The following is a 27,605-nucleotide window of genomic DNA, read 5'->3' as shown; positions in this document are numbered from 1 at the left end:
TTTAAAAGGTTACTCACCCCCAAGAGATTATTCAGCCCTGATCTGACAGAAAGTGCAAGAGCATTGCTTTTTAGTGCCAAAAGCCAATAGATCTGAATTCCAAAGAAGCATGCTTTGTGGGAGGATCTGGCTTTACCCCAGCTGGTTGGGTAATGTGAGAGCCAAGGGAAGACATGACTGTCAGAGAGGACACCTGACAAGTTCCAGAACTCGAGCTCAGGGAAGTATTTCACAAGACTGACCAATTTATCAAAAGTAGCCAAATACTGCCTACACACAGCACATCATGGGGAAGTTGATGGGGTTCATTTGTGATGAGCCAGAGGCTGAGCAACTGGCCTGATAATAGAGAGGCAAGTAAATGGTAAAATAATGATTAATGCAAAGAAAGGATCACATCTACTATCAGGGCTGCCTAAAGTTTTATCACCATGATAGGAAAAAAGGGAACTCTTACTGTCTGTATAAAGTATAAAGAAACTGCAAAGCACTTTTTCATGTCTCATATTTTGAGAGAACTCTGAAAACATAAAATTATCTTTTAAATACAAATAACTAACATTTCCCATTACTGGGCTGTGGAGTCTTCTTACTCACGTACTTGATCATTACATAAACAAAGGACTTTAAAGATTACTAAAATTGTACACCCTTTTAAATATGTTCTATTTTTTTGAAAATTAATAGGACATGTGCCAGATTTGTTTTGCAGGAAATAGATAAACCTGTCCAAGACATGGTGAAAGATTAGGAAAACTTGAGTTTTAAATCTTTAAGTTCATTGAGGGTGTCTCTTCCTTTAAGAGAACTTAATACCTGGAAGTCTGTATTTACACAAAAGTGAACATTTACTTCAGCCAAGGATTCTTTGCTTTACAGGCCTCTTCAATAGGGTTATTTTATATGCCAAGTTCCCCAGTACAATACAAAATGCTTGAATTACAGAAATTACATCAATACATAAATTCTGCATGAAGACATATTGGTTCAAGTGAGGGGCACATATTGTCAAAGGTGAATAAAGCCATAAAAAATTTCAGAGGGTATCAGGTATCCTAAACTACCTATTTGGTGTATTGTCTCTGGTACGTGTAGTTTGTTTCATGTAAACTAGTAAATTTTTAGCATTTTTCACTCAGGGTTAAGAATAGTAATTTTTCTTTTTTACAAGTGATGGTTCTGATCTCTCAAAGAAGGTTTCTAGATTCCCCACTTGAACTGATGAATTGCATTTTTCATTCACTCATCAAACCTGACTTTAGCATCCAGCACATTCCAAACATTAGACACTTGCTGGGAGAAACTATAGTGAGAAAAACATATATAGGCCTTTTCTATCCTCAGAGAGCTTACATTTTAGTGAGGGAAGCAGACATAAATTAGACAAATTACTAGAAAGTATTATAATTGTTTCAAAGGATAAGTACAAGCTGCTATAAACTGTACATAGAGGACATGCCCTAAGCTAAAGATTCAGAAAAGGGGTCCCCAAGGAGTGACATTTGAGCTGAGACCGTGCTGGAAATAATAACAGCTACCATTTACTGACATTATGCTAAGTGTTTAAAAAGTATTAGGTCACTTAAACCATACAACGAACTACTGAATTAGGTACTTTGATTATCCCATTTTGTGATCCAGGAAACTGAGGCTTAGAGAGACTAAACAGTTTGTTAAAGCAACCAGAGGAGGTAACAAAGCCTGCAGTTGAACCCAGATGCTGACTCCAGAACTCAGACTATATTCTTAACCATTAGTCATAGGGCCTCTCCAGTGAAAAGGATGAGACGGAGTATAAACAGCCTGCTTGGGCTGCAATAACAAAATACTTAAACAATGGAGAACTTATTTCTCACAGTTCCAGAGGCTGTCCAAGATCAAGGTGCTGGCCCACCATTTTCCTGGTGAGGGCTTTCTTCCTGGCCTGCCGATGCTGCCCTCTCACTGTGTGCTCACGTGGCCTTTTTTCTGTGGCGCAGAGAGAGACAGACAGCAGCTCTCTTTCTCTTCCTCTTCTCGTAAGAGGCCACCAATTCTATGGGATTAGGACCCCACTTTTCTGACCTCATTTCATATAATGATCTCCAAAAGGCCCTATCTCCAAATACATACATATTGACAGTTAGGGCTTCAACATATGAATTTGCAGGGGACACAATTCAGTCTATAGCATAAACTAAGTTAAGAGGATGAGAGCGACCCAGATGAGGAGTAACTATGATCTCAAATGACTAAGAGTGTAGATTATAATAAATAATGAGCATTTGGCTGATCTTCTGGCTGAAACTAGCATGGTAACCATATCTACCAACAGACTCTAATGTCTGTAACAGAAAGATGTTCCCTTCAGATAAAATATTTGCAAAGGCTGTCACCTAGTGGCAACGGGCAGGAGAGAGCTTACAGGTGCGTATGACTGAACAGGTGTATTCAATGTAGTCTGCATGCATTCCCAAGTTGTTTTTCCTAGAAGTACATTACATTAAACTAAGCATTACAACATCAGGGCAGTTTCCACTTCTTTCCATACAGAAAGGTAGTGTGACAGTTTCAAGCTCTCAGAGAAAAGTACAGGACCCTAAATTTTATCCCATCCCACTTTGAGTCAGATCAAATAAATCTGAGCCATTGGCATAGTGAGTAATATGTATCATACCTAGTGAATATGTTTTATTCAGCAAAGAACAAACTTTTGTAGATTAGGATTACTGTACTGGATAAAGAGCCCCAAATAGCTGAGGTACTGTCATAAAGTAAAAGGAATATGTAACGGATACTGGAAGATAGAAGTCACGAATAGCAACTACAGTTGTGAACAGCTGCAAAAATCAGGACTCTTGATTATATATATATATATATATATATATATATATATATATATATATACACACACACCTAGAACCAACTTGAGTGGGTACTATTCTTGGCAAGTAAAAACCATAACTGATATAAACACTGCGTCTTATTTCTAACTGGCTTAGGTGCTAGAATCATCTGAAGAAGCAAGCTTAACAGGGGTCTAACGGTAATGTGACGTGGTGCCAAGAAAGGATTACACACAAGCTGTTTGAATCCTTATTTTTCTCCAATATACACTAGGCCCCTTCATTTAAGATACACCTTCCTTTTAGTACAATCAAGACATTTTTCTCAAAAGAGCCATCATGGGATCCTATCTCTGGAAGTTAGCAACTTACAGTTTTAGCCTCATCAACTCCTAAATGTGGAATGGGAAGTTGACAGGTTAATTAGTGCATTCAGGCTCTCTAAGCCTCTTTCTTGATTCACCAGGTCTCAGACATTCTCCAGGTTTTAATTACCACAACCTTGAGTGTAACTTCCAAAACTTCATATCCTGGTCCACCCTATGAGTCATGGAACTTTGTAAATTAATCCAGTTCTTATTTGCAAACTCCATGTCTCAGAATCCTGGGTTTGTTTTTCTTTGGCCCTAAAAAGACTAGCTTGGAGCTTTCTTAATAATATGAAGGAGTAAGAAAGAATAAGCCATACTCTGAGTAACGGTTTATTGTTTGATAAATACCCCTTCCACTAAATTCTAAGTTCCCTGAGGACAGAGGCTATTGTGGTACCAAAACAAACTTAATCATTCAGTAAGTTCATGTCAAAATACACACTGCTTTCAGTACAGTGCAACACTCCCTTCTACACCATTTTTGAAAACCAGTCCTTTCATTTCCACTAGAATAGTCATAGTGAAGGAATGATGGCCAGTTTACCACAGCAGTCCATCCCAGTTTTGAACAGCTGCAATACTAGGAATTGTATTAGGAATTATATAATCAGAAATGCTATTATTATTATTAGAAGTAATATTATAGCAGTAACATTAGGAATTATATTCCCAGCATCTAAATTCCTTTCCTATGCTTGATGAATCCACTTGGTCAATCCATGTGAGGAGGCAAAATCCCATCTCTTATTATGTAAACTGAAAATGAGGGATGCATTTTTTTCTCCCTGACCCTTGACATTTAGCACATGGTACGTGGACCTCATCTGGTATGCAGATCTGCATCTGGAATTGTGAATCTTAAACAAGTTATCCGAACAAGCAGGGAGCATCTAGAATTCACTTCACTTGTGACATCTAGTGTCCAGTGGTGGTACAGGCAGCAGCCTATCCAGACAGTTCCTAAAGGCTGACTTCAATTTTGATGTGTATTTTGCTAATGCTATCCTCTTCCTTTGAATACACTCCTCCTTAGCTTAACCATCCTTAAAGGCCCTGCTCAAGTGCCACCTGGACTATGAAACGTTAAAAGAACACCAAGACAAAACTTACCCCTCCCATCACATAACTCCTTTAGTGTAGGGTATATACCATTCACAAAATATTTATATACAGCTCTGTGGTAATTTACATTTGTTTTTATTTAATCCCCTACTATACTGTGAGCATCTTCCAGAGAGGAGTGACAATTACCACATCTCTGAATTCCTTCCACTATGCCTAGCACATTGTGGACACTCAGCCAACAGTTTAAAATATTTTTTAAAAATATTAGATTTGAAAGAAACATTACTGAAATGGAGGTCTACCTTCTCATGTTAACAAATGAGAAAAACGAAGTTCAGATACTTTATAGATTACCTAATTTCAGCCAGTCATGATTGGTCTAAGCTAGAATGATGTCTTCCTGACTCCTGAATTAAGGAGTCTTTCTTAAATGATAGGAAAATGGGATTTCATTTATTCAAGAGGTGATGATGAATGAGCATCTGGTTCAGTCAGGCCCCCAAAGCATCTAACGGGCTACACTGTGAGCAACATGAAGACATCATCATTGCCAGTCTTCAAGCCCACATCAATCCGTTGCCTGGCTCAGTCAGAAACAGAAGTCTGCAAAGGGATTTGAGAAAAGAAGGGAGAGTGTGGCATTCCAAGACCTAAGGAGACTCAATGAGAGCAATCAACTCCGTCAACTGTTGAGAGAAATGGGGACTGAATAACAGATTTTGCAAGATATAACTCACTGGTGATGTTGAGAAGAGTCATTCCACTGGAGTTGTGGGACCAAAACCTGAAGTGGGGGAAAAAGTTAGAATAAAAAGTAAGAAAATTAAGATACCAAGTCCAAACTTTTTCTCCCCCAGAAATTTTGTTATCAAGGGAAGCAAATAAATAAGGTGGTAGTTAATTGGGGTTAAGGGAGGTTAGTATTATTTTCTGAGATGGAAGTCATTACAGCATGTTTACTTGTTGATAGGGAAAGTCCAACTGGGAAGAAAAAACATAATGAAAAAGAGAGGACCTATGGCCAAGTCCTCAAGTAGGCAAGAAAAGATGGGCTGGCACAACATGATATACAGAATAGTTGTTAGGACTCAGAACTGCCCACCAAATGTTGGCTATTATTATTTCTGTTTGCTTAACGAATAGGCATTAGGTTTACAAAATATAAATTCATTATTTAAACACACACGCAAGTGCTTGGACTTTAGCAGCCGACTGCATTAGTTCAAATTATAGTTCTACCACGCGGCCAAGGTATTTTTCTTCTCAGGGCTTTGTTTTCCTCTGTAGAAAAAGATAACAATACCTGCTTCCTAAGACTGTGGGCGAGTTTAAGTGACATAATCCGTGTAAAATTTAGCACTCTACCGGCACACGGTGAAGGTTCGGTGAAGGTTCGAGTATGTAAGGCCATTACAGTAACTGTCACTCTGTACTATGAAAGAAACTGTGATTCTGTCTATGATGCTTCTGGGCACTGCAACACTGAGTTAAACTCCTGGAACCATAAGACTGGCACCGCAGGGCAGAGCCTTCAGGTGCCGATGCGCGGCTAGGCCAGCACGCGTGGAACTCTCCACCGCCTCACCTCCTAGTGACACTGTTCCTCCAGAAGGTACGGTCGTTAGAAAACAAAACAAACAAAACAAAGACAAACCAAGAAATAAAACCAGAAAAACACCCAGAAAAACCAACCCTGAGTAACGCTGATGAGACAGAGAACCACGTCTACGCCTGCGCCAAGCCCAAGGTTCTCTCCGCTTGCACCTGCGCAGACGCTGCAGATGGGGCGTGGCACGGGATTTCCCTCTGCGCTCCGCTTGGGCGGAACGTCTCGCGAGATGTGCGAGTTATCGCGGGAACTGCATTCAAACAGCCCTGGCGCTTACCGGATAGCCAGCGGCCGGCGTCTGTGTTGTGCGGCAGAGTTAGCGTCACGGACCTGGGCTCCCTGAGCTGCAGCAGCAGGGCAAAGGGTAAGGAGAGAGGTCAGGGCAAGGGGCCTGGAGGGAGGTGCGTGTGGGAAGAGGGGCGCTGGGGAGCGGCGTAGGGGGGACTTCTAGGGTGGGGAGAGCAGGGCCTAAGGGAACTGGGGCTCTGGGTCTCCTCCCGGGCTTTTAGCTGGCGCCGCTTCTTCAGCAGAACTCGGTTCCGATAAACCAGCTTCCGAGCCGGTCTCAGTCATCCAGTGGGCCGCCCGGACACCCCCGCGAATGGTGCATTAATACAGAAAGCCGGGTCCGCTGCCTGGGCCTCCGGGAGATACCGGACGCTGGGTCTGCGCTGTCCTGTACCGTAGCCAGTGGTCACCTGTGGCCTTCCGAATAGAGAAACGCTGTGAATGTAAAATATACACTGGATTTTGAAGTCACACCCAAAAGTAATCTCATTAATGATCTTTATAATGAGTGCATGTTGAAATGATGATATTTTGGATATGTTGGGTTAAACAGTCAAATTCACCAATATTTACTGTTTTAAAAAAAATGTGGCTCCTATAAAATTTTAAAAATCACATCTTGCTCGCATTACGTTTCTATTGGACAACAGCGCTGCCTCAGTTATGTTTCGGTTTAGGTAGATGCTATTGCCTTTATTTTATGGATGACAAAGCAAGACATTGAATGAGTTGTCCAGGTTGATGCAGCCAGTGAGTAGTAAACGTAGGGTAAGAATCAGGCAGCCTGATTCCCTGAGCTCCCTGTTTCCTAAATGCTTTTTACATGGTACGTTTCTGAGAGGCAGAACAGAAAAGTGGTTAGGAGCACCAGACTTGAAAACTAGATATGGGTTCCCATCTCACTTGCCCCCGATAACCCTGGGCAAGTTACTTAACCCTTCCGTGCCTCAGTTTGCACATGTGTAAAGTGGAGGAGAAACCTTTTATTTCATAGGGTTGTTGAGAGGATTAAATAAGATGATGAATGCAAAGCACCAAACACAAAGTCTGGCACGTATTAGCTGTAGTTGTTACTCAGCCCTAGCTACCTTTCTCCACAGATTGATAAGTTAACTCTTACACATCCATTATACCTGTTGAAAAGTGACTTCCTCAGGGTAATCTTTCCTGTCTGTATTCCCTCTTACCCTGCCCCCACCCACACCACTACCTTGATTAAGATGACTCCCTTGTGTTATAAGCTCAGATAGCACCACACATCACTCCCTTTTGCACGTATCACACTTGTAACTTTACATTTCAGTTATTTGATTTAATGTCTTTGCACTAATAGACTGTAAGATTCAAGAAGGCAGGGATATTGTCTAGTTTTGGGGGCCACCACTGTGCCCACAGCAATAAGACAATACCCGAGACATAGTAGGAATTGCAGCAAATCTCTTGAATGAGTGAGAGCTTAGTTTTTGGCTTCTATGGATATTGCTGGCTGGGATGTCTTGAGGCTAGCTCCATTTCTTTCTTTGGTAAATGTTGATGACAGTAGTACTTAACTCAGGCCCATCAAGGGAACTAAATGCAACAGTGCATTTGAAACACTCTGCCTGGCAAATGGTAAATCCTTAGCAAATACAAATTATTATTAACAGTGCAACAAATTAGTGGCTGGCCCCATCCTGTACAAGCTTTGGAAAGGTCTTGCATTTTAGAGCAGTGACAGCCAGTCCTGGCTGTAAAAAGGATATTTTTTCTTTCTTTTTTTTTTTTTTTCCTCTTCTAAACCCCTATATTTCCTCCTTCATCTTCATTTTCAGTTAAAGACCTTGCTTCCTAATTTACTGATAAATTGAAGCAATTAGAAGGGCACTCCCAACACACAGTATCTAACTACTTACCAGTGTCTTTACCCATATGCTTTACTTTCCCTTACTTTATATGAAATATTCATGCTCCTGTCCAGAAAAGCCCCTGCGCATTTAGATACCATACTTTTTATTCATCACTCCAGTAGTTCTCCATGTCTTCTGTATCATTAGTGTTTCTTCTCTCCTGGATCTATCCAATAGCATACAAACATGCTGTTATTTTTTCTTAAAAATTTGTTCACCTTAAACAAACAAAAACTTGACCTTACTTCCTCTCCAGCTACTGCCCCATTTATATCTACTCTTCTTTGCAACAAAACTATATTTACTGTCTCCTGTTCTACCATTCTCTGTCCAACCCATTCTAATCAGGCTTTTGCCCCCATCTCTCCACCAAAACTGCTGTTAGGGTGTTCTCCTAATTGTGAATTTTTTACTTCTCTTTCACACATGCCACATTGCACTTGTCAGAAAATCACGTTGGCTTTTACCTTCAAAATATATGCAGAATCTGACCGTTTCTTATCATCTCCTGTGCAGACACACTGACATGAATGATCATCCCACCTGGTCTTTATGCTTCCAACTTGTTCTCCTCCAAAATGTTCAGCATATCAGCCAATATGATCCTTTTGAATGTATCATATCCCTACTTCAAACTTTTTAGTGACTCTGCGTTTCACCCAGACTAGAAGCCAAAGTTTATTTACAATGGCCTGATTTCCCTAGTCTCCTCTTTTATCTGTATACTGTAGCTTGTCCATTCTTTGGGCTTCCTTCCACCTTTAGTGCTACCTCTCTGCCTGGAACATTCTTTCCCTAAATAGTACATGGCTAATTCTCTTATCCTCTGCAAGGTTTTGCTTTGAAGTATCTGAGGGGCTCCTCACTCAACAATGCCCCCACCTCTTCCAAGTTCACTTATCCTATTATATATATACTTTTCCACTTCTACTTCCTAATGCATTTATTTATTATATTATTCTTGCATATCTTCTCCCAGAAGATAAGTTTCATGAAAGAAGAGCTTTTTTTTTTTTTTGGTCCATTTGACCTCTGATGTATCTGAAGTGCCCAGAATAGGGCCCAGCACACAAGGCATTCAAGAAATATTTGTTGAGTGAATGGCTGCATTGAATGGAGACATGGGAGAATACCTTAATAATGGCTTGTTGCTTTTTGAAGGCAAAGCTGAGTTTAAGTCTAGCCTAAGAACCTGGAACCAATTTGGACAGGATGATGAGTGAGGTTGAATTAAAGTGGAATGTTTCTATATATAATGTTTAAGTCCTTACTTAAAAATGTAAAATGAAACCAATGTTCTTTAATTACTCTGAACATGGTTTGTTTTGCATGGCTTTTTATGGATAACTAGGAAAATGCTAGCGAGTCTGTTTTCAATAAAGCACATTTAATGTGGCAGATTTAATGTGTTCAGGAAGTTAATGCTGTTGTGAAAAATTGTGGACATGCTAGTCCTTATGAATCTTACTCAAAGCTGCCTTTTTATGTTTCAAGTTGCAGTTATGCTACTATAAAGTTTCTTGATTTCTGCAGTTCTCTTAACTTGGTTACCTATATAGTGATATGAGACCCACCCACCCTACCTTAGCATTTAAGGAAGCTTAGTACACAAAACTGAACAGTTTCCTGATACTGCATTACTTAGAAGCAAAATTAAATGTATTCATTCTTTTCTGCTCTGTTTGAGTTGGTCTCAAATCAGGTAACAAAATAGTCAGACCTTGCTCTTAGAACAAGAATGCAAATTTGACTGTTTAAAAGTAGGGAAGAAAATCTTTAATACTATGTTTTTATATGGCAGTGGTTTTATACATATATATATATGTATATGTGTGTGTGTGTGTGTATATATATATATATAACACATATATTCACACACATCTTTTATTGATATGGAGTTTTTTGTTTAAGCTTAAGTACTTTGATTTGCTCTATTTACAGTAGATAGGAAAAAATCATGGAGGCAGATATAATAGCAGATCTTCGATGCAAGCTCAAAGAGGTTGAAGAAGAGCGACTAAAAGCTGCACAGTATGGTTTACAACTAGTGGAGAGCCAAAGTGAACTGCAGGATCAATTGGATAAATGCCGTAATGAAATGATGACCGTGACTGAGGTAGGGGTCTGTAGACTTCTCTGTTTATAAGCATGTGCTTAGCCATTGAGAATTTGTGTTGTCTAGCAGTGATTAATATTATTTTTCTTTTCTGAAGATTTCAGGCTTAGTTCCCACCCCATCCCTATCAAAGGGAAATGAACTAAATGAATTTCTAATATTCTTTCTGACTTGATGTGTTCTGAGTTTGAAAAATTAAGTTATGATCACTTTCTTTACCACATCTTGGACTTAAGATTTTGTTTTGTCTGCACTCTCATCTGATGACCTAACTTGTTTTGTAGCTTTCAATAACATCTAAGATGCCCCATGACCCTATGCCAAGTCCTTAGTTCTCCCCTAAAGTCTAGACTTGTGTATTCAGTTGCCCACTAATGGACATCTCAAACTTAACATAAACAGACAGAATAGCTGATTATCTGTCCAGTAACCAAACATGCTCTTGCAAAATTCTTTTCCTTAGTAAAAGTAGTAACATTCATCTAGTTACTTGAGCCAAAAATCTAGGAGCTTTTCTCAATATCTTTCTGTCCCTTATTTCTCACCTTTAATCCATTAAGCTCTAAGAACTTAACCTACAAAACATGCATCTGTGCTGTCACCACTCTAGTTCAGACCACTGTCATCTCTCCCTTAGACTACTACACTGCTGTAGCTTTCTGACTAGGTTGCCTGCTTCCTGCACTGCCATTCATACTGTTCATTCTTCACACATCAGCCATGTGGTCATTGAAGAATATACAAAAGATGATGTCACAGCCTGCAGAGAGCATAAAGCAACTTCCAATTATATTTACAACAAAATCTGAGCTCCTTACCTGGGCTTGTTGATCCCCATATGATCTGACCTCTGTCAATGTTTGGTCTCATCTCAAAGCTACTTTCCCTTGTTCTTAGCTATATGCATCCTGCCTCGTGGGCTTTACAGGAGCTGTTGGCTCCATCTGAGTTTTTCATTCCCCACTGTCGTGGAGAGACCTGACATGAGAGAAGAATTTTGTCTGTCTTAATTCATTGCTGTATCTCTGATATCTAGTGCACATTTATTGAAAGAATGAATAAATCAGATTTATTTAGTAAATGCTCAGTAACATATATAAACTTTAATCTCAAAATGTAAATGTAGCAGATAATTTTTTTCCCCCGGTAGAGATTACTTGACACGTTGACAGCCATAGAGCACTTTTTACTTCCTTGGCAGGGCATAGGAGCAATTACCATATCCCTAGCCTGAACTTTAATGTACTCTCAAAATACACCTCAAGGTTTTTTTAAGATTCATATTAATTGCATATTTCTAAGATGGATATTAACTGGATGCAGTTATTCTAGATTTAACGTGGTTATGAGAAAGCAGCAAATGTGCGAAACAGGAATAATTCAGTTGAAGGTGAAAACTGTGTGTGGTGACTAAATTATTTTTATGTAATTATAATTGAATCTTTTTAGAATTATGAACAAGAAAAATATACTCTTCAGAGAGAAGTTGAGCTCAAGAGTCGGATGTTAGAAAGTCTGAGCTCTGAATGTGAAGCTATCAAACAACAACAAAAAATGCAGCTGGAGAAATTAGAAGAACAGCTGAGCAGAAGCCATGGACAGGAAGTGAATGAACTGAAAAATAAGGTTTGTCTAGCTGTGTATTTTAGAGCAGAAATATTTCATGCTTGTGCAACCATTTGTGAACTTTAGGTAAAGTAAGATTTTCTTAGTACTGTCTTCGCAAAATAGCTGGGATCAAAGGCTTCATCATCTTAATGCTGGGAGTGGGAACACTGAGAAACAAGAATTTACCTAGGAGACTTGTGTAAATAACATTCTGCTAATTAAGTAGAACTATTTAATTTTAGTACTTGAATATTTGTTGAGGAGTTTTAGTTTGGTGACTAGCATGACTTCCTTATAGTGCTTAGTATGTCAGTCCCTTTTCAGGAAGACTAGTTCCCTAGCCTTCACTGCAACTAGTGGTACACTTTGGAATTCCATAAAAGAAACCAACAGTTTCTTGTACATTAACGTACATTAGAATTGATACTTTATAGTTTGTTTATTGAAGATAAGCCACTACCTATGATCCCGTTCTTACACAACTCCATCAGGGGGGCGCCATTCGTATCTCCATAAACAGATGAAGGAAACAATGTTCAAACAGATTGAGTAAAGTTGGACTAGAGTAGAAATTTCAGGATTTGAACTGAGGCTTTCTGATTTGAAAGCGTGTGTCACAGTACTTAGTCCAGTGACACATTTTACTGGCTCCATTTCAAGCACAAATACAAAACAAACGCTTGTTCAGTGATTGTCTCACTGAACACCCTCATCAAACCAGCACCGTCAGGTTACTTGTAATGAATCCCGAACTTTTATCATGGCTTCCCTTTGTAAAGAGTCCATACTTTGCAGACCCTTCTCTACCAAAACTTGCCTGACTTTTTTCTGTTGTCTCAGAAGTTCGTTTTTCAATTTTTACTGTTCCATGTAGCATTGTTTTTAAGATTTTTGCATACCTGTACCGCCTGTACTGTTCATTAGTTTCTCATCAAATTGACTCTCTTTTTAAATGTTCTCTCATTTTAAGTAATGTTATCAGTGAAATTATGTTTGAGCTGGTTATGTTTTTTCCTAATAATGCAATTCTTAGTTTTCCAAGATTTGAAACTATGACATTTTAGGAAAAGTAGTTAAGTAATTTTGTTCAGCTTGATTGTCTTCCAAAATAGTTATCCTGCAGGTACCAGAACAATTTGTACTGTATCTGTGTTCTGATGACCTTCATTACCTTTTGATTTATGAGATTGTGATTTTTTTTTTTTAACTCTAGTTAGAAAAACTGAAAGCTGAATTAGATGAAGCTAGGCTTAGTGAAAAGCAGCTGAAGCACAAAGTGGATCATCAAAAGGAACTCCTCTCTTGTAAATCGGAGGAAATGCGAATAATGTCTGAACGTGTACACGAAAGCATGTCTTCAGAGATGCTTGCTCTTCAGATTGAGCTGACTGAAGTGGAAAGCATGAAGGTAATTTTTGTGGCATGTGTGTTCTCAGGTTTCCTTTTTTTTCCCTTGTATTTTTTTTTTTACATATTTTTGTAATAATCCTTATGCGCTAGTTTTAAGTCTGAAATATTTTTTAGCCTAAGTTTGATCTAATTAGAAAATGTTTTACAGAGTTTTTAGGTGGATTACTTCATATATAATAAAGCTTTAGATTACATGATTAGGTAAGGCAGACTTTACTTTTAGATTAATAAAACCTCTGGAAGAATTTAGAGACATTTATTCTGATCCTAGTTGGATCACAAAAGCCCAATATAAAAAGTTGGCCCCATGGAAGTTGATATATAAATGTAGTTTTTATCAGTGTAGGCTGAAGTTAATTAAAAACTAAAGACTTAAATTCATAGAAAAGAAAGACAGTGTCTAGAGCCTTTTATTTGATTCCCTGCTGGAAAATTTAGTAATTTTTATTATTTTATTATGTATCATCTAACCTTTTACTAGTTCTTTAGGTTTAGTTTGGGGTGATAACCACTGCTGATGGATAAACTGAGCAACTGCTAAATGAAGGATTAATCAAGAGAGTTTTTTCTTTTTCATTTCCTGTTGAATAGACCACCCTCCAAGAAGAAGTGAATGAGCTACAGTACAGACAAGAACAACTAGAGCTTCTCAGTACTAATCTGATGCGCCAGGTAGACCGGCTTAAAGAAGAAAAAGAGGAGCGAGAGAAAGAAGCAGTTTCTTACTATAATGCCTTAGAGGTATTATGATTACAGTAAGATCATATTTTCTAGTTTATAATAAGTAATTTTGTTGCTAATCTAACTTGTGTTAGCTAAATTGTGTTCTTATGAATTTAGAAAGCTCGTGTAGCAAATCAGGATCTTCAGGTGCAGTTAGACCAGGCACTTCAGCAAGCCTTGGACCCTAACAGTAAAGGCAACTCCTTGTTTGCAGAGGTACTTACAAATATTCCATTGATTAAATTGGCATTTCGCTTAATAAAAGCATAATTAAACATTTAATATTTTCTAGGTGGAGGATCGAAGGGCAGCAATGGAACGTCAGCTTATCAGCATGAAAGTCAAGTACCAGTCACTAAAGAAGCAAAATGCATTTAATAGGGAGCAGATGCAAAGAATGAAGGTATAGAATTACTATGATCAAAGATTTATTAAACCTATTTTGTATCAGCATTCCATATCAAAGAAAGCATCTTTTCCTTCAAGGAATATACTTAAATAATTATTTCTAGAACTCTGTGATTTTAGAAAAATATATTTTTAAATTGAGTAAAAGATCCCTTTGTATTTTATTTAAAAAATTAATCCTGTATAAATTTAGTAATAGTGTACTTAGCATCCATTGATTGATTGAGGTTTCAATTGTTACTAGCCTTGCCAGAGAGGTACAAATCTTTCTCTGTGGAGTGGGAAGAAACAAGAATTTAAAGTTTTGGTTTCCTGCTGTTGGCCTGGTTTCTTTCTAAGACTATCCCTAAGGTTTCCACTTCAACTAAAACTAGCTGTCTCACCATTCTTCAGTTCTCCCACAGAGGCTCATTTATAGAGTGAAATTTGGATTTCCTTTCCTTGCAGTTCCTCTAGTCAAGCATATAAGCCCTTTTAATTTTAAAGGTTTGTTGGGCATCATTTTAGTCAAACAGCTGGTAACAGGAAAGCATCTGCAAGTTAGAAGGATTTAAGTATTGTACCAGCCCATAGAATCCTGATGCCAGATCTGTTATGCCTAACTCTCCTATGGTGGTAACTAGAAGCCTGGAAGGCTTCCTGCCTCTTATTCAGGATGATGAGATTTCCCAAGGAAATAGGAAGGGGTCAATGATTAAACTTTGGCATTAGATGAACTTGGGATTGAACCCTAGTTCTGTGACTTTTTAGCTGTGTGACCTGGGACAAGTATTTTTACTTTTCAGAGCATCAGTCACCTCAGCTGGGAAACAGAGACAATAGAACCTACCTCTTAGAGTAGTGAAGTGTTTACACGGTGCCTGCCAAATAAGGAAATGCCAGCGTACTCAACAGTAGCTGTAGCTTTTACTTCTAAGGATTTAGACTCTGCTATCTGGTTTACTGAGGCTCTCCCCTGTCTGGGAGTGATTTCTTCGTAAATGTTCTCACATTTGCTCTTCGTTTTCTTTTTGTATTTGTTGGGCTACTGTTACTAATCTCTCAACGTTCCCATGATATCCCAGACTGTCGTTAAGACGCAAGTAGTGTTCTGAATCTTAGGCTGAATGTGTCTGGCCTCCAGTTTGAAGCAAGAACAAAAAGTGGATCTTCAAAGTGTTAAAAATCACCTTTCTCTCTTCCTTGTAACCATACCTGCAACCTCCTGTCATTGCTTGCTTTACTCAAAAATGTGTTTAAGCTAATTGACAGTTTTCAGAACTCCAGAAATTTCCAAGGGCAGAAAGGAATGCTAAGGTTTAGATTTTAGTTAATTTCCTGCTGATTGCTGTGCAACTCCAAGTTTAGGTGGAGTTATAATTAGGTAAGTTGTTTGCTATTCTTAAAAAATAAATTTATACTTACATTGATGTTTGCCTCAGTATCCTTAGATTGCCTTTTTTAACTTTTGCTTTCCATCCTTGTCCTTTGTGAATCTCATATTTGTGAATGTGAGTAGCTTAATAATTTCGCCCACTTAGTACTACTGGAGTTCATTACCTTTTGAGAAACCCCCTCAGACCCCTAAGGAGAGTGCACATGATGAGTCGAGTACAGCATTCGGCCAGACCATTTCATTTAGTGGTTTGTTTACCACAAAAGTGATGTGCTTCCAGACCACAGCCGCGCGGTTCAGTTATGTTTCACAGGAGTACAAGTAATTGCTATGGACTTCAGATACCACTCATAGTTAGTCAAAATAAGTACTAAAAAGTTATGTCTATAACTAGATATATTGATAGAAATGTTTTCAAATTATTAGATTATTAGACTGGAAATAGCTAATTAGCTTCTAAAATGAGGTCAAAGTAATATAGTACGAAATATGAATTGTATCAAAAATATAGTTATCAGAATCTTCCTCTCCCCCACTCAATTTTATGGGGGAGGGATTTTTTTTTTTCTAGTTACAAATTGCCACACTACTACAAATGAAAGGGTCTCAAACTGAATTTGAACAACAGGAACGGTTGCTTGCCATGTTGGAGCAGAAGAATGGTGAAATTAAACATCTTTTAGGTGAAATTAGAAATCTGGAGAAATTTAAGGTATGTGTAAACACTTTTAAGAAAGGCAGCCAAATTTTGGTTTGAATATCTTAATACTTTTAACTTGAATATGTTTCTTTATTATATAATTAACTTATTGTTTCCATTGAGATTTACCAATATTTAAATTAATTTTTTTCTTCCAGTTTCTTTCTGCTTTTCAGTGTTTTAGACTGCTGCTCCTTTTAATAGATAGGTCCCCCCACATTTGTTGTTGTTGTAAATTTTAACTCAGAGTGCCCATATCTTTAGTGTACAACTCAGTGAGTTGTACATACATAATTTCCACCCAGCTCAAGATATGGAATACTTCTGGCACTCCAGAAAAGCTCTGCCATGTCCCTTTTAAGTGAGTACTCCCACCTTCAAACTTTGTATCAGTTTTACATATACAATACTCTTGAACTTTATATAAATGGAATCATTCATTACATGTACTCTTTTGTTTCTATCTTCCATTCAACATTATGTCAATGAGATCTGTTCCTTCTGTTGCGTGTTACCAGTAGTTGATTATTTTTTAGGGCTCTCCACCTCCATTGTTTAATGGATGCACAGTAAGATTTTTGTCACATTGTTCAATGTTGTGTGGTAACTGGGATTCATAGAAGTGTTTAATAAACTAGTTAAAATTTTTGTAAAATAAATTCAAACTCCCAGAAAAGTTGTAAAATTATTTCTATATGTCCTTCATCCAGATTCTCCAACTGTCATCTTCACATTTGCTTTATTATTTTCTCTCCTCTGCCACGTGTGTACATTTTTATCTTAAACATTTGAGAGTAAGTTGCGAACCAGATATCCTTTACTCTCAGGTTGTATCTCTGTTGAAGTTCAGTTTTTTATGTAACCACAGTGCAATGATCAAAATCAAGAAATTAACACTGATACATAGTATTAGCTAAGCTCTCTTTTACTTTACTAAACAATCACCACCAATGTCCTTTTTGCAAAGCAAAACTACCCCAAATGCTTTCCTTTCTCGGGTCCAGTTGGTGATCATATGTTGTATTTAATTGTCAAGTCTTCTTAGTCTCCCTTATTCTGGAACAATTCCTCAGCCTTTATCTTTTATGACCTTGACATTTTTGAAGAGTACAGCCAGTTACTTTGTAGATTGTCTCTCATTTTGGGTGTGTGTAATGTAATGAGATTCAGACTAAGTATTTTTGACAGGAATGCTATAGGAGTATTACTGTATTCTCAGTGTGTCACACCAGGTGGCACATGATGTCCATTTGTGCTATTAATGGTGATACTAACCTTGATTGCTTGGTTATGGTTATGCCTCCCAGGTTTCTCCCCTGCACAGTTATGATCTTTCTTTTTGTAATTAATTAGTATCTTATGGGGAGGTATTTAGACCAAGTATATGTCTATTTCTCCTTATACGTGAACATCCAGTGATGATTCTTGCCTGAAACAGATATTACTATGATGATTGCCAAATGGTAATTTCTTCTACATTTATTAGTTAGAAGAATAATAAAGGGATTGAAACGAAGAACTTTTCCTTCCCACTTATTCATTTATTTATTTCAGTACAGCCTCATGAATCCTTATTTTATCCTATGGATTATAGCCCATAACTTCTTTATTTACTCTGATTGTCCCATATTTGGCCAGTAGGAGTGCTTCCTTACTCTGGCACAAGATATTCCTAGCTCACCTGCCCCAGCCCTGGAATCAGCATTTCTCCAAGGAGCACAGTTTCCTTTAAGTGGAGAACGGCACTTAGAAACCAAGATCTGGGCACTAGATGTGCTTATTTCTACTGGAATGTCATCACTTCTAGACCCTCTCAGCAGTCAGAACTAGGAGTCTTTCTGTGTATATTTAATATATTTATGTATGTGTTGTGTACATACTTATGAGTGTTTTGTGTGTGTATTTAGGTTTGTGTGAGTATATTTATTCACATAACCATACACATACACATAAAAATACTTTGATCTCATACTGATAACTCCACTTTGAGTCTAATATCACAGGGTTCATTGCCTACCCCATTTTTCCAACAGTGAAAGACGTGGTTCTTAATGTCCTCAATATATTTACTTATTTACTTATTTACTCAGTGTTAGAATACATACAGTTCTGGAATTATCCTGTTCACTAAAGTTCAGGGTGTTTGCTTTTTTTTTTTAGCCTTAGAGTGTATAGTCAAAATGCTGTGTTCTAAAGTTACTCGGGGTTTTTTACCCCTCATCCCTTACCCTCTTTGGTACAAGTATATTATTGGTCTGAAATGCAGTTAGGTTTGTTTCTGTTTCATTTTGTTGCCCTCCATCCATCCTTGTTGAATTTATTTATTTACTTTTTTTCAGCATGTGAAACATTAACATGATGCTAAAAGTCAGAAGTATAAAGAAAGTATACTCAGAGAAGTGTCTGCCTCCCCCATCCCTTCTACCCTGTTTCCACCCCTCCCTTTTTAAGTAGCCAGTTTCACTTGTTTTCTGGTTTACTTGTGCCATGTTTCTTTTTGCAAAAAGAGCAGCTTTATTTTCTCTCGCTCTCTTTTTTTTTTTTTGGACAAAATGAAGCATAACATATTCTTTCACATTTTCCTTTTTTCATTTAACTTTAACCTGGAAATCACTTCCTCTCAGTTTAGAGAGGTCGTCCTAATACTTATTAACAGCACAGGGAATTCCATTGTGTGCATTCTCATACTTCGTCCTATGTCTGGGTATTTAGATTATTTTCAGTATTTTGCAATTATATACAGTGCTACAAAGCTCATTTTGCATATATATGAATTTTCTTATTGTTGTAGATGTATCATCAGGGATAATTCCTACAGTGCAGTTACTGGGTTAAAAGTAAATGCATATGCAGTTTTCTTAGACGTTCCCAAACTCCTCCACACGTCTTGTCCCAATTTACATTCCCACTGGCAGTGTGTCCTAGTGCTTGTTTCTCCTTAGCCTCACCAACAGAGTGTGTTACCTCCTACAATTTTTGCCTGTCTGATAGATGAGAAATGGTATCTCAGTGTAGTTTTAATTTATATTTCTGTAATAATGAGTCAGTTTGAACATGTTTTCATAGGTGTAGTTATTTGTGTGTGTGTGTGTTTGTGTGTGTATGTATAGAGAAATTAACCCATGTTTTCTACTAGTATTTGTATGGTTTCACTTTTTACATTTAGAGACCTGATCTCTATTGAAGTTTATTCTTGTGTGTAGTGTGAGGTAGAAATCTAATTTTATCTTTTCCAAATAACTAGCCAGTTGTCCCCGCATCACATTAAAATGTCAATCTTGGTCGCAGTGTTTTAAAATGACACCTTTATCATATAGCAAATTTCCATTTACACCTGAGTCTATTTCTGGATTTTCATTCTATTCTGTTGGTCTGCTTATCTGCACATCAGTACCACACTTTTCATTTTAGAGGTTTTATCGTATGTTTTGTCTATTAGGGCTATTCTCTCACCATAGCTTCTCTTTCTCAGAATTTTCCTGGTTATTCTTGCATGTTTGTTTTTCCCTATGAACATCTTGTTTAGCTCCAAAAAAGTTTGTTGGTATTTTTATTAGGATTGTATTAAATTTATAAATTAACTTAGGGGACACAGATATCTTCCCACTAACTGAAGAACCAATTAAAGTTTACAAATGACAAATTTTTTAAATGTTAATAACCTCTTAGGCATTCTAAATGGTAGCCATTTATGTATCATAAAATTTTAAGTTTATGTAACTTTATTTCTTTCTCTTGTAAGAACTGTGGAAAGACTGCAGTTTTGGTTAAATTTGTAAAGCATTAATTGGCAGGTGTATTTGGCTCCTCAGTGGACTCAGCACTGTACTTTCAAAATTATGACATTAAGTTAGGGGCTTTGAATGGCAACCTCTGAAATTGTTTACACATTTCTAAGCAGATTTACGTTTTTTTTCCCCTAGAGAAATTGTATAGAGATTCCATCAGAATCTCAGAAGAGTAGGCACCAAAAATAACTGTAAGAATCTCCACTCTTTTTCATATTTTTGCAATTTATGGATTTGTCATAAAGGCCAGAATTAAACCCAGAGTATTTATTTCTTCCATTTTAAAATCCAGGAGAGAGAAACCAGGGGATTGGGTGTGGTAACAGGCATAGGCTTTGGAGACAGATCTGCGTTCAGATTCTCTCTTCTCAGTTTACTTGCCTGCAGCACCTCGAGCCAGTTCCCTCCCGTGTAAGAGAGGGATGCTCATTCTCGTACCTACTTTAGAAGGTAAATGAGTTAAGTGGCTAGGGCTTAGCACAGTGCCTGCCAGACGATAAGCATTCAGTAAGTGGTAGCTGATATTATTAATAAACCTTAACACTCACCTAATTTGTTATTTATTGTAACTAATAAGAATTGTTGTTCTCTTTAGAGTTTATATGAAAGTATGGAATCTAAGCCTTCAGCCAACTCTGGTGCTCTGGAAGATGACACCTATTACACAGATTTACTTCAGATAAAGCTTGACAACTTAAAGTAAGTGTTAGGTGCTTGGGAAGATGGAGACTCTTTTGACTTGCTTCTAGTAAGTAGTAGTACTGACTACAAATTTAAAATTGCCAAATTTTGATTTAAAATTGCCAAAAGAAAATTTTAGAAAAGAAGGCAGCAAAAATACCTCTGTGCAGCAAATGAGTTTTATTCAAGATATAATTAGTGCTGGTTATTGAAGAAAAATACTTACAGTGAATAATTAAATGTTTTAATTCTTTGTGTTTAGCTTTTTAGATTGGTAAGTGAAAAGAACTTTAGTATGTTCTTACAATCTAGTAAGTTTTTCAAGAATAAGTAACATGTAATTTAAAATTTAAAGGTATTTATTTATGCATGCATAAATGTGGAAAGAATGTTTCCTCCATTTGTCAGTTTCCTTTGAAGAGTGCATGAGATTTTTTATTTGAAACTGCTATTGTTAAAACTTATTATGTTTAGTGTTTCTTTATTACTAAAAATTCCAAGGAAGTGTGTTTTACTGAGTTCAAATATAAAAAAATGTGCACTAATAACTACACTTATTTATTTCATGTATTATTTTAATATTCCTTTTTTAAAAATTAACATAGCAAAGAAAATGAAAGCACTAAAGGTGAATTGTCCATCCAGAGAATGAAAGCATTATTTGAGAGCCAGCGGGCTCTGGATATTGAGCGAAAACTTTTTGCAAATGAAAGGTGCCTCCAGCTTTCCCAAAGTGAAAATATGAAATTGAGAGCTAAACTAGATGAGTTAAAACTGAAGTATGAGCCTGAAGGTATGTCTGCCTCATGTATTTTGTCTTTTATACCATGAGAAGCTCCAAGAGATCTTTTTTGTTATTGTTGTTCAGCTTTATGCAGATCACATTACAAACTAATTTGCAGCTATGTATCTATATTTAATAAAACAAATTTATTGATACAACATGTGTAGGAAAATTCAAAGCGAACTGGGTCCTGGGTGTGCATGAATACAGTGGGTACTCTTTGAATGTCTGTAGGAGAACCTTGCCATTTGAGACTTCTCCACTGAAGCATGCAGCATCTTACGTATACCGAAGAGTTCAGTTTTGTTGAGGCAACTAATGTTCGGGAGCCATATTAGTTAATACTAACGTTTGTAGAAAACCTAAAAATAATGGAGACTTAAACAAGATAGGTATTTATTTCTCCCCCTGATAAAAGCCTGGAGGAGGCATTCTAGGACTGGTCAGTGTCAGGATCTAAGCTGCTTTTGCAGTGTTCATCAACCTGTATCTCCTTGAGCAGAATTTAGTCACTTGGCCTTTCCTGCCCACAGGAAAAGCAGAGAAATTCAGTCTTGAGTCTCAGGGCCCATGTTCTCAACTATTAAATCTTTGGGGTCCTATTATTAAGCAACAGCAGGACAGATATTAGAGGATAGCTGTCAAGTCTAATCACCAAGAGAATTGCCTAACCATACAGGCTCTGCATAGTATGTACACTTTTAAACAGTGATTTTACAGTATGTAAATTAAAAAATGAAAGGCCAAAAGTAAAAGAACTTAAGAATCTGATGATTCTTAGAACAAAAAAAAAAGTGTTACATATTTTAGGTTATAGATTTTCAGCCAGTTTTTGCCCCTACAACTGTTCACATCTCTCTCTCTTCATTATTATTTCAGTGATTCTGGAGTGATTTTCAACAGTAGTGGGAAGGTTGTCAGCAATAATAAGGTTTTTTTTTTTTAATAGTTTAAAAGGGCTTCTCTTTTTCTCATCCTTTTTCTCTTCCCTGATTAATAGCCTGTCCTGACTAAGCATTATCCATTATGAATTTAAAAGGCCTGCTGAACTGAACACAGCAAATAGGAGGAAGTACAGTGAACCTGGAGGATGTGGGTTCCAAAGGAGCAGGGCAAGAGACAGGGAAAATAACGATTTGAAAACAGCAGTGTAGAGCAAGAGCACCAGTCCCACATTCAGCCATGGTTTCTCCAACTTCACTAATACTTTGATTTTGAAAATGAAAGACACATTGGTATGGGGATTCGGGAAAGGTTTTAGAACAGTTAATTCAGTGACTGTGTATGTGGGCCTGCATGGGGGGTGGAATGATGTTATGTTAGGCAGTGAGGACAGAAGTCTACTGCAGCAGTCTGCAGTGAGACGTAATAGGTTTGAACTGGGGAGATATCCATGATAGAAGGACTCAGATTTTGAATATATTTTGTGGGTAGGGCTAATAGGCACAAATTACCATATTCAGAAAATTCAGCCTCTTTTCATTTGATCCTTATAGCCCACGATATTGAGGCTTCACTAGATGGGTGCTTTTAATCCCCATCTTACAGATAAGAAAACAAAGCTCATACTTTGCTCATTCTTAGATTAAATGTGAATGCATACAGTAATTAACACAGTGCTTTGCACTTAGTAGTTGCTCAGTAAATGATGACTATTAATATTCAAGATTTTAAAAAAAGAAAGAAAACAAAACTCAGAAGATAAGTACGTTCCCAGGGTCACCCAGCTGCAGAGTGTTTGTTATTAGCACTAGCATTTGTACCTGGAATCCCTGACTCTTAGCCACTGTATCCTTCCTCGTTTCCATGCTGAGATCTTATGAAGCCCCATGCAACTTTATAAAACACTGGAACAGAACATTTAAGTATTCATTCTTAGAGCCAAATATGTTGAATTCCCAAAGAAATTTTTATAGCCAGATAGCCTGGAAAAGATACAGTTAATAATAGAGTCCATGAAAGAGGAAGGATTGAAGACAATATAATTCAGTAAGGAGATGAGTGGGTTTTAAGGGAATGGAAATGGAAAAAAGGCAAGAAAAATATATATTTACTTGTACCTTATGTTGTATCTTTGATTTATTTACTAGATATATTTTTAACTGTTTTTATTCTCAGAGAAAATCGAAGTACCTGTACTCAAAAAGAGGCGTGAGGTACTGCCTGTAGATACAGCCACCCCTACCGACGTGTGTGCCAACAGTGCCGCTGGAGAAGTTTATAGATTACCACCTCAGAAAGAGGAGGCACACTCCTGTCCTAGCAATTTAGAAGACAACAACTTGCAGTTAGAAAAGACAGTTTCTGTAAACACAGCAGGAGTCATTCTCTCTCCTCACAAAAATCTGCCTGTGGATATTCAGCCAAGGAAGGAAAAGAAATGTGTGAAACTTATAGAAGTTCCAGCTGACTTGGAAATCTTAAGTGAAAGAAGTGGAAACACCCCGAACTCTCCCAGGTCAGTGTCCTCTTTCCTCCCAGGCAACGAGCAGACCTCTCCATCTCTTCTCTATCGCTGCATGAACTGTGCTATCTGTTTCTGTATCTATTTTCTCAGTATTGCATGCAGTATAATTCCCCAATTTCATCTGCCTACCTTCCGATTTTCTAAAACTTTAAGAAAGACTAAAATGATTGCAAGGGGAAAGGACGCCTGAATAAGGGAATTATTTTTAAAAGGAGCACTTTTCTGTGTCATGAGGCAGAAATACCACAGTCTATAATATCTCTGAATGTTCTGTTGGTTTGAATTAAATGTACTGTTATTTTTTTCCTGGTTCAGGAGGGGCCTTGAGAGGAAAGTTAACGTAGCTCCTAAAAGGGCTTTCCATTACTCTAAGAAATTTCAGCCTTCCAGAAAACTTGTTAGGTGTGATTTATTATGGCTTTGAAATTGTTTATCCTAAGCCTTCAAGAATGGGATTTAGTACCTATTTTGACATTTTTAAATATCAAAGGTAATTCATTTTCCATTTATACCCAAACTTCAAAGCCTCTAGTTTTCTGCATATTTAAGTTTGTGACTGAAAGAGGAAGTGTTAGACTGTATGTCTATAAGAATTAATGTTATAAGGGCCTTATCCCTTAAAAATTAAAATAATAGAGACCAGAAGGTAAGAGAAAGTGAGTGGAAGGGAAAAGTAGGTACAGTGGCTGAGGTTAGGGTGGAATTAGAAACACGTTCTTGATGTGTATAGCAGGACCAAGAGTGAGCAAAAAAGAAGTGAATGAGGAAAATGGAGAAGGTACAAAAAAGATGAAGGATATCTTTATGCAATGGAATGACAGATGTAATTAAAATAAATAGACATGGAAAAAATTAAGCATATTGATGTGAGAATAGTTAGCTTATATTGTCTGCTACGAAAGGAGATGTTCAAGGTGCTACATCAGTCTTAGATGGCAGGGTACAGAATAAGACATTTTACTACTATTTCATTTTAATTGAAATAGTAAGACATAATCACCTTATGTAAAAGGGCTTTCTCGTATGTTTTATGTGATTTCTTTTCAAGTCTTCAGTGGTACTAAATGTAGTATTCAACAATGAAAGCACTTCAACAATGTCAGCAGCTATTATTAACAGAAGTAAATTATTTTTCCATCCCTTGAATTTTTATGTATAACATTATAACCTATAAGTCACATAAAGTAAAAGCTTGACATTCTCAAGGAAAAAAAGTAACTTTAAATGAATAATATCCTTCTCTCCCTCTCACACACACACACACACACACACACACACACTTTTCAAATAGTTCTGAATTGAATTCAGCAGGTTATGCTTGTAGATATGTGACCCGGTGTGTAAGTGTGCTTGACCATTGTATATTTCTGGAGGTGGATTTCCAGAATTGATCAGTGCAAACTATGCTATCTGTGTTGTCTTTATCTCTTTTTCTGCCGTTTTTTTGCTTGATAAAAATTACTTAACCAAATGTATTTAGCTACTTGTTTAACTCAAGCAGCACATTGGAATTTTTTTGTCTTGCTAGTTAACAAAAACAAATAAAATACCACAAAATGTTTGTTTTTGTGTGTGTGTGAGTCCATCTGCTAACTTTCCAACCTTTTGCTCTCTGCATGATTAATTTAGACACACAATCTGATGATAATATTGTAATAATAAATACGGGTTTTATTGGGAACTTCACTATTGCATGCTTTATAAATTTAATTGATGATTTTGCTATAAAACATTTTTATAGGCTCTTTGAAATATCTCTTCACTGTTTATTTTTTGTTAAGTTATTATTTTGCTAGTTGAAAGTCGATTTGAGTTCTTTTTATGAGACAAATAGACATCTTTTCATGCAGCCCAGGATTCTTTGTTAAATTTTATCCGCATTTGCCTTTTGTATGTCATGTTAACACTAAAACAGTTCTTTAGCACTCCCATTTTTTTGCTAGGTGTGCTTATCATGAAAGGCACCCTCATTGTACTTTCTTTAATTTAGGCTTTTCCATGACTGTTCATCAACCTTAAAGATATTTCTTTAGACATTTGAAAAAATTAAAGTCTATTGATATAAAAAGGTTCTTTTGGTGAGGCAGTGTCTTAGTTTTTTTAATGGTATTGGAGTCAACTGTAATTATTTTCCTTGTTTACCTAAGAAAAAATTCACCATGTGTCATTAACAGGACCATTATCCTAGAGGATTGTTTCTTTAGTTTTTCTTAACCACATTTGAATTCAGAGTGGATGCTTTAATGCCTGTAGGTTAGCTGCTGAATCAAGGCTTCAAACAGAAGTTAAAGAAGGGAGTGACACTACAAGCAAATTGGAAAAAGAAACTTGTAAGAAATCACACCCTATTCTGTACGTGTCTTCCAAATCAACTCCAGAGACCCAGTGCCCTCAGCAGTAACGATCTATCTTTAATGAGAGTAAGGTACCACTTGCCCAAAAAATTGTTCCGGAACTGAATTGTCTTTATCTGAAGTATGCCATCTTGTAGCTTATTGCCTTCTACTCATTGTGCCAGGAACTGGCATTTTCACGTTCCTTTGACCAAACATTCAAAATGTGTGATTCTAACCAGGAGAGTTCCTTAAGTGATGATCCTTCATGGAGTTTCTATGAATCACAGTGAATAAATTATTAAGGAAAGTATTATTATAAATCTATTTGTTGCATTGTATATAGATTTTTAAAGTGATACTAGCACATTACCTTCAGAGTCATATATTTGAAAAGAGAACACATTAACTATTACATTTTCCCGTATACATTTTTATGAACGTAGTTTTTCACTGTGTTGTAAAAATAGAAAACTTGGTTTAAAAATATATTGTAACTGGATTTTGTCAGTGTTTAAAGCACATATGTTCATCTCTGTGTTCATATACATGATTTAAATTTCATGTCTCAATTATATAAAAAAATAATTTTGAAATTTTAAATAAAACTGCTATAATTATCCCCCCTTATTTTCTTACTCTGTATAGATGATAGGATATTATCAAAGGGAATAAAAGAAGAAAAGAGAAACTTTCTAGGGATTCTTAATTCCCTAGAACATCTAATTTTTGTACATATATATACACACACACATTTAATATATATTTTCAATTCTATACTTTTCAAATAAAGACATTTCCTTTAAATGATTATAGCCTGGTCTATAACTTAATTTTGTGTGTATGTTAAGTGAGTGTATTAGTCTAGAGAGAGTGAGAAAAGAGAGGTTTATTTTAAGGAATTGCATTATATGAATACGGAGGCTGACAAGTCCAGAATCTACAGCGTAGACTGGCAGGCTGTAGACCCAAAGAAGAGATGATGTCATAGTTCAAGTCCAATAGCTGTCTGCTGCAGAGATTTCCATTGCTCAGGGAACTTCTCAGTCTTCTGTTTTATCCAGGGCTTCAACTAATTGCATGCATAGGCCCACCCACACTCTGGAGGGCAATCTGCTTTACTCAGAGTCCACAGATCTAAATGTTAGTCTCATCCAAAAACACTCAC

The 27,605-nt window shown here is 37.0% G+C and overlaps 1 protein-coding gene and 1 long non-coding RNA gene across 4 annotated transcripts in view; one reads left to right on the top strand and one right to left on the bottom strand.

Annotated features, from left to right (window-relative positions):
- Positions 1–6,049, bottom strand: part of LOC123613417 (uncharacterized) — a 183,666-nt gene extending 177,617 nt beyond the window's left edge. Inside the window, exons 1-2 of the long non-coding RNA XR_006720770.2 lie at positions 5,954–6,049; positions 4,999–5,045 (exon numbers count right to left, since the gene is read on the bottom strand). This is a non-coding gene — a long non-coding RNA (uncharacterized LOC123613417). The remainder of the gene's footprint in view (positions 1–4,998; positions 5,046–5,953) is intronic.
- A 61-nt stretch (positions 6,050–6,110) lies between these two features.
- On the top strand, positions 6,111–27,248 carry SPDL1 (spindle apparatus coiled-coil protein 1). 3 transcript variants are annotated; one of them, XM_010972243.3, is made up of 12 exons: positions 6,111–6,234; positions 9,986–10,160; positions 11,610–11,786; positions 12,982–13,176; positions 13,770–13,919; positions 14,019–14,117; positions 14,194–14,304; positions 16,256–16,396; positions 20,768–20,871; positions 21,459–21,646; positions 23,756–24,095; positions 26,358–27,248. In XM_010972243.3, the coding sequence occupies exons 2-12, from the start codon at positions 10,002–10,004 to the stop codon at positions 26,503–26,505; spliced, it is 1,812 nt and encodes a 603-aa protein (XP_010970545.1). In that variant the 5' UTR covers positions 6,111–6,234; positions 9,986–10,001; the 3' UTR covers positions 26,506–27,248. The 3 variants fall into 3 exon arrangements, with proteins under 3 accessions (XP_010970545.1, XP_010970544.1, XP_045364148.1); XM_010972242.3 differs by lacking the exon at positions 26,358–27,248 and having other exon boundaries at positions 23,756–26,351; XM_045508192.2 differs by lacking the exon at positions 26,358–27,248 and having other exon boundaries at positions 6,137–6,234; positions 9,989–10,160; positions 23,756–26,351.
- Positions 27,249–27,605: the final 357 nt, after the last annotated feature.

Source organism: Camelus bactrianus, chromosome 22 (genome assembly GCF_048773025.1).
Source record: "Camelus bactrianus isolate YW-2024 breed Bactrian camel chromosome 22, ASM4877302v1, whole genome shotgun sequence".
Classification (NCBI taxonomy): Eukaryota; Metazoa; Chordata; class Mammalia; order Artiodactyla; family Camelidae; genus Camelus; species Camelus bactrianus.
Note: the sequence above shows the minus strand (reverse complement) of the source record. Positions and strands in the feature narration are given on the sequence as shown.

Coding starts and splice junctions, on each gene's coding strand:
- SPDL1 (XM_010972242.3), top strand. CDS start 10,002: ATGGAGGCAGATATAATAGCAGATCTTCGATGCAAGCTCAAAGAGGTT. Junction 13,920..14,018: donor CTTACTATAATGCCTTAGAG/GTATTATGATTA, acceptor TTATGAATTTAG/AAAGCTCGTGTAGCAAATCA. Junction 14,305..16,255: donor AGCAGATGCAAAGAATGAAG/GTATAGAATTAC, acceptor TTTTTTTTCTAG/TTACAAATTGCCACACTACT.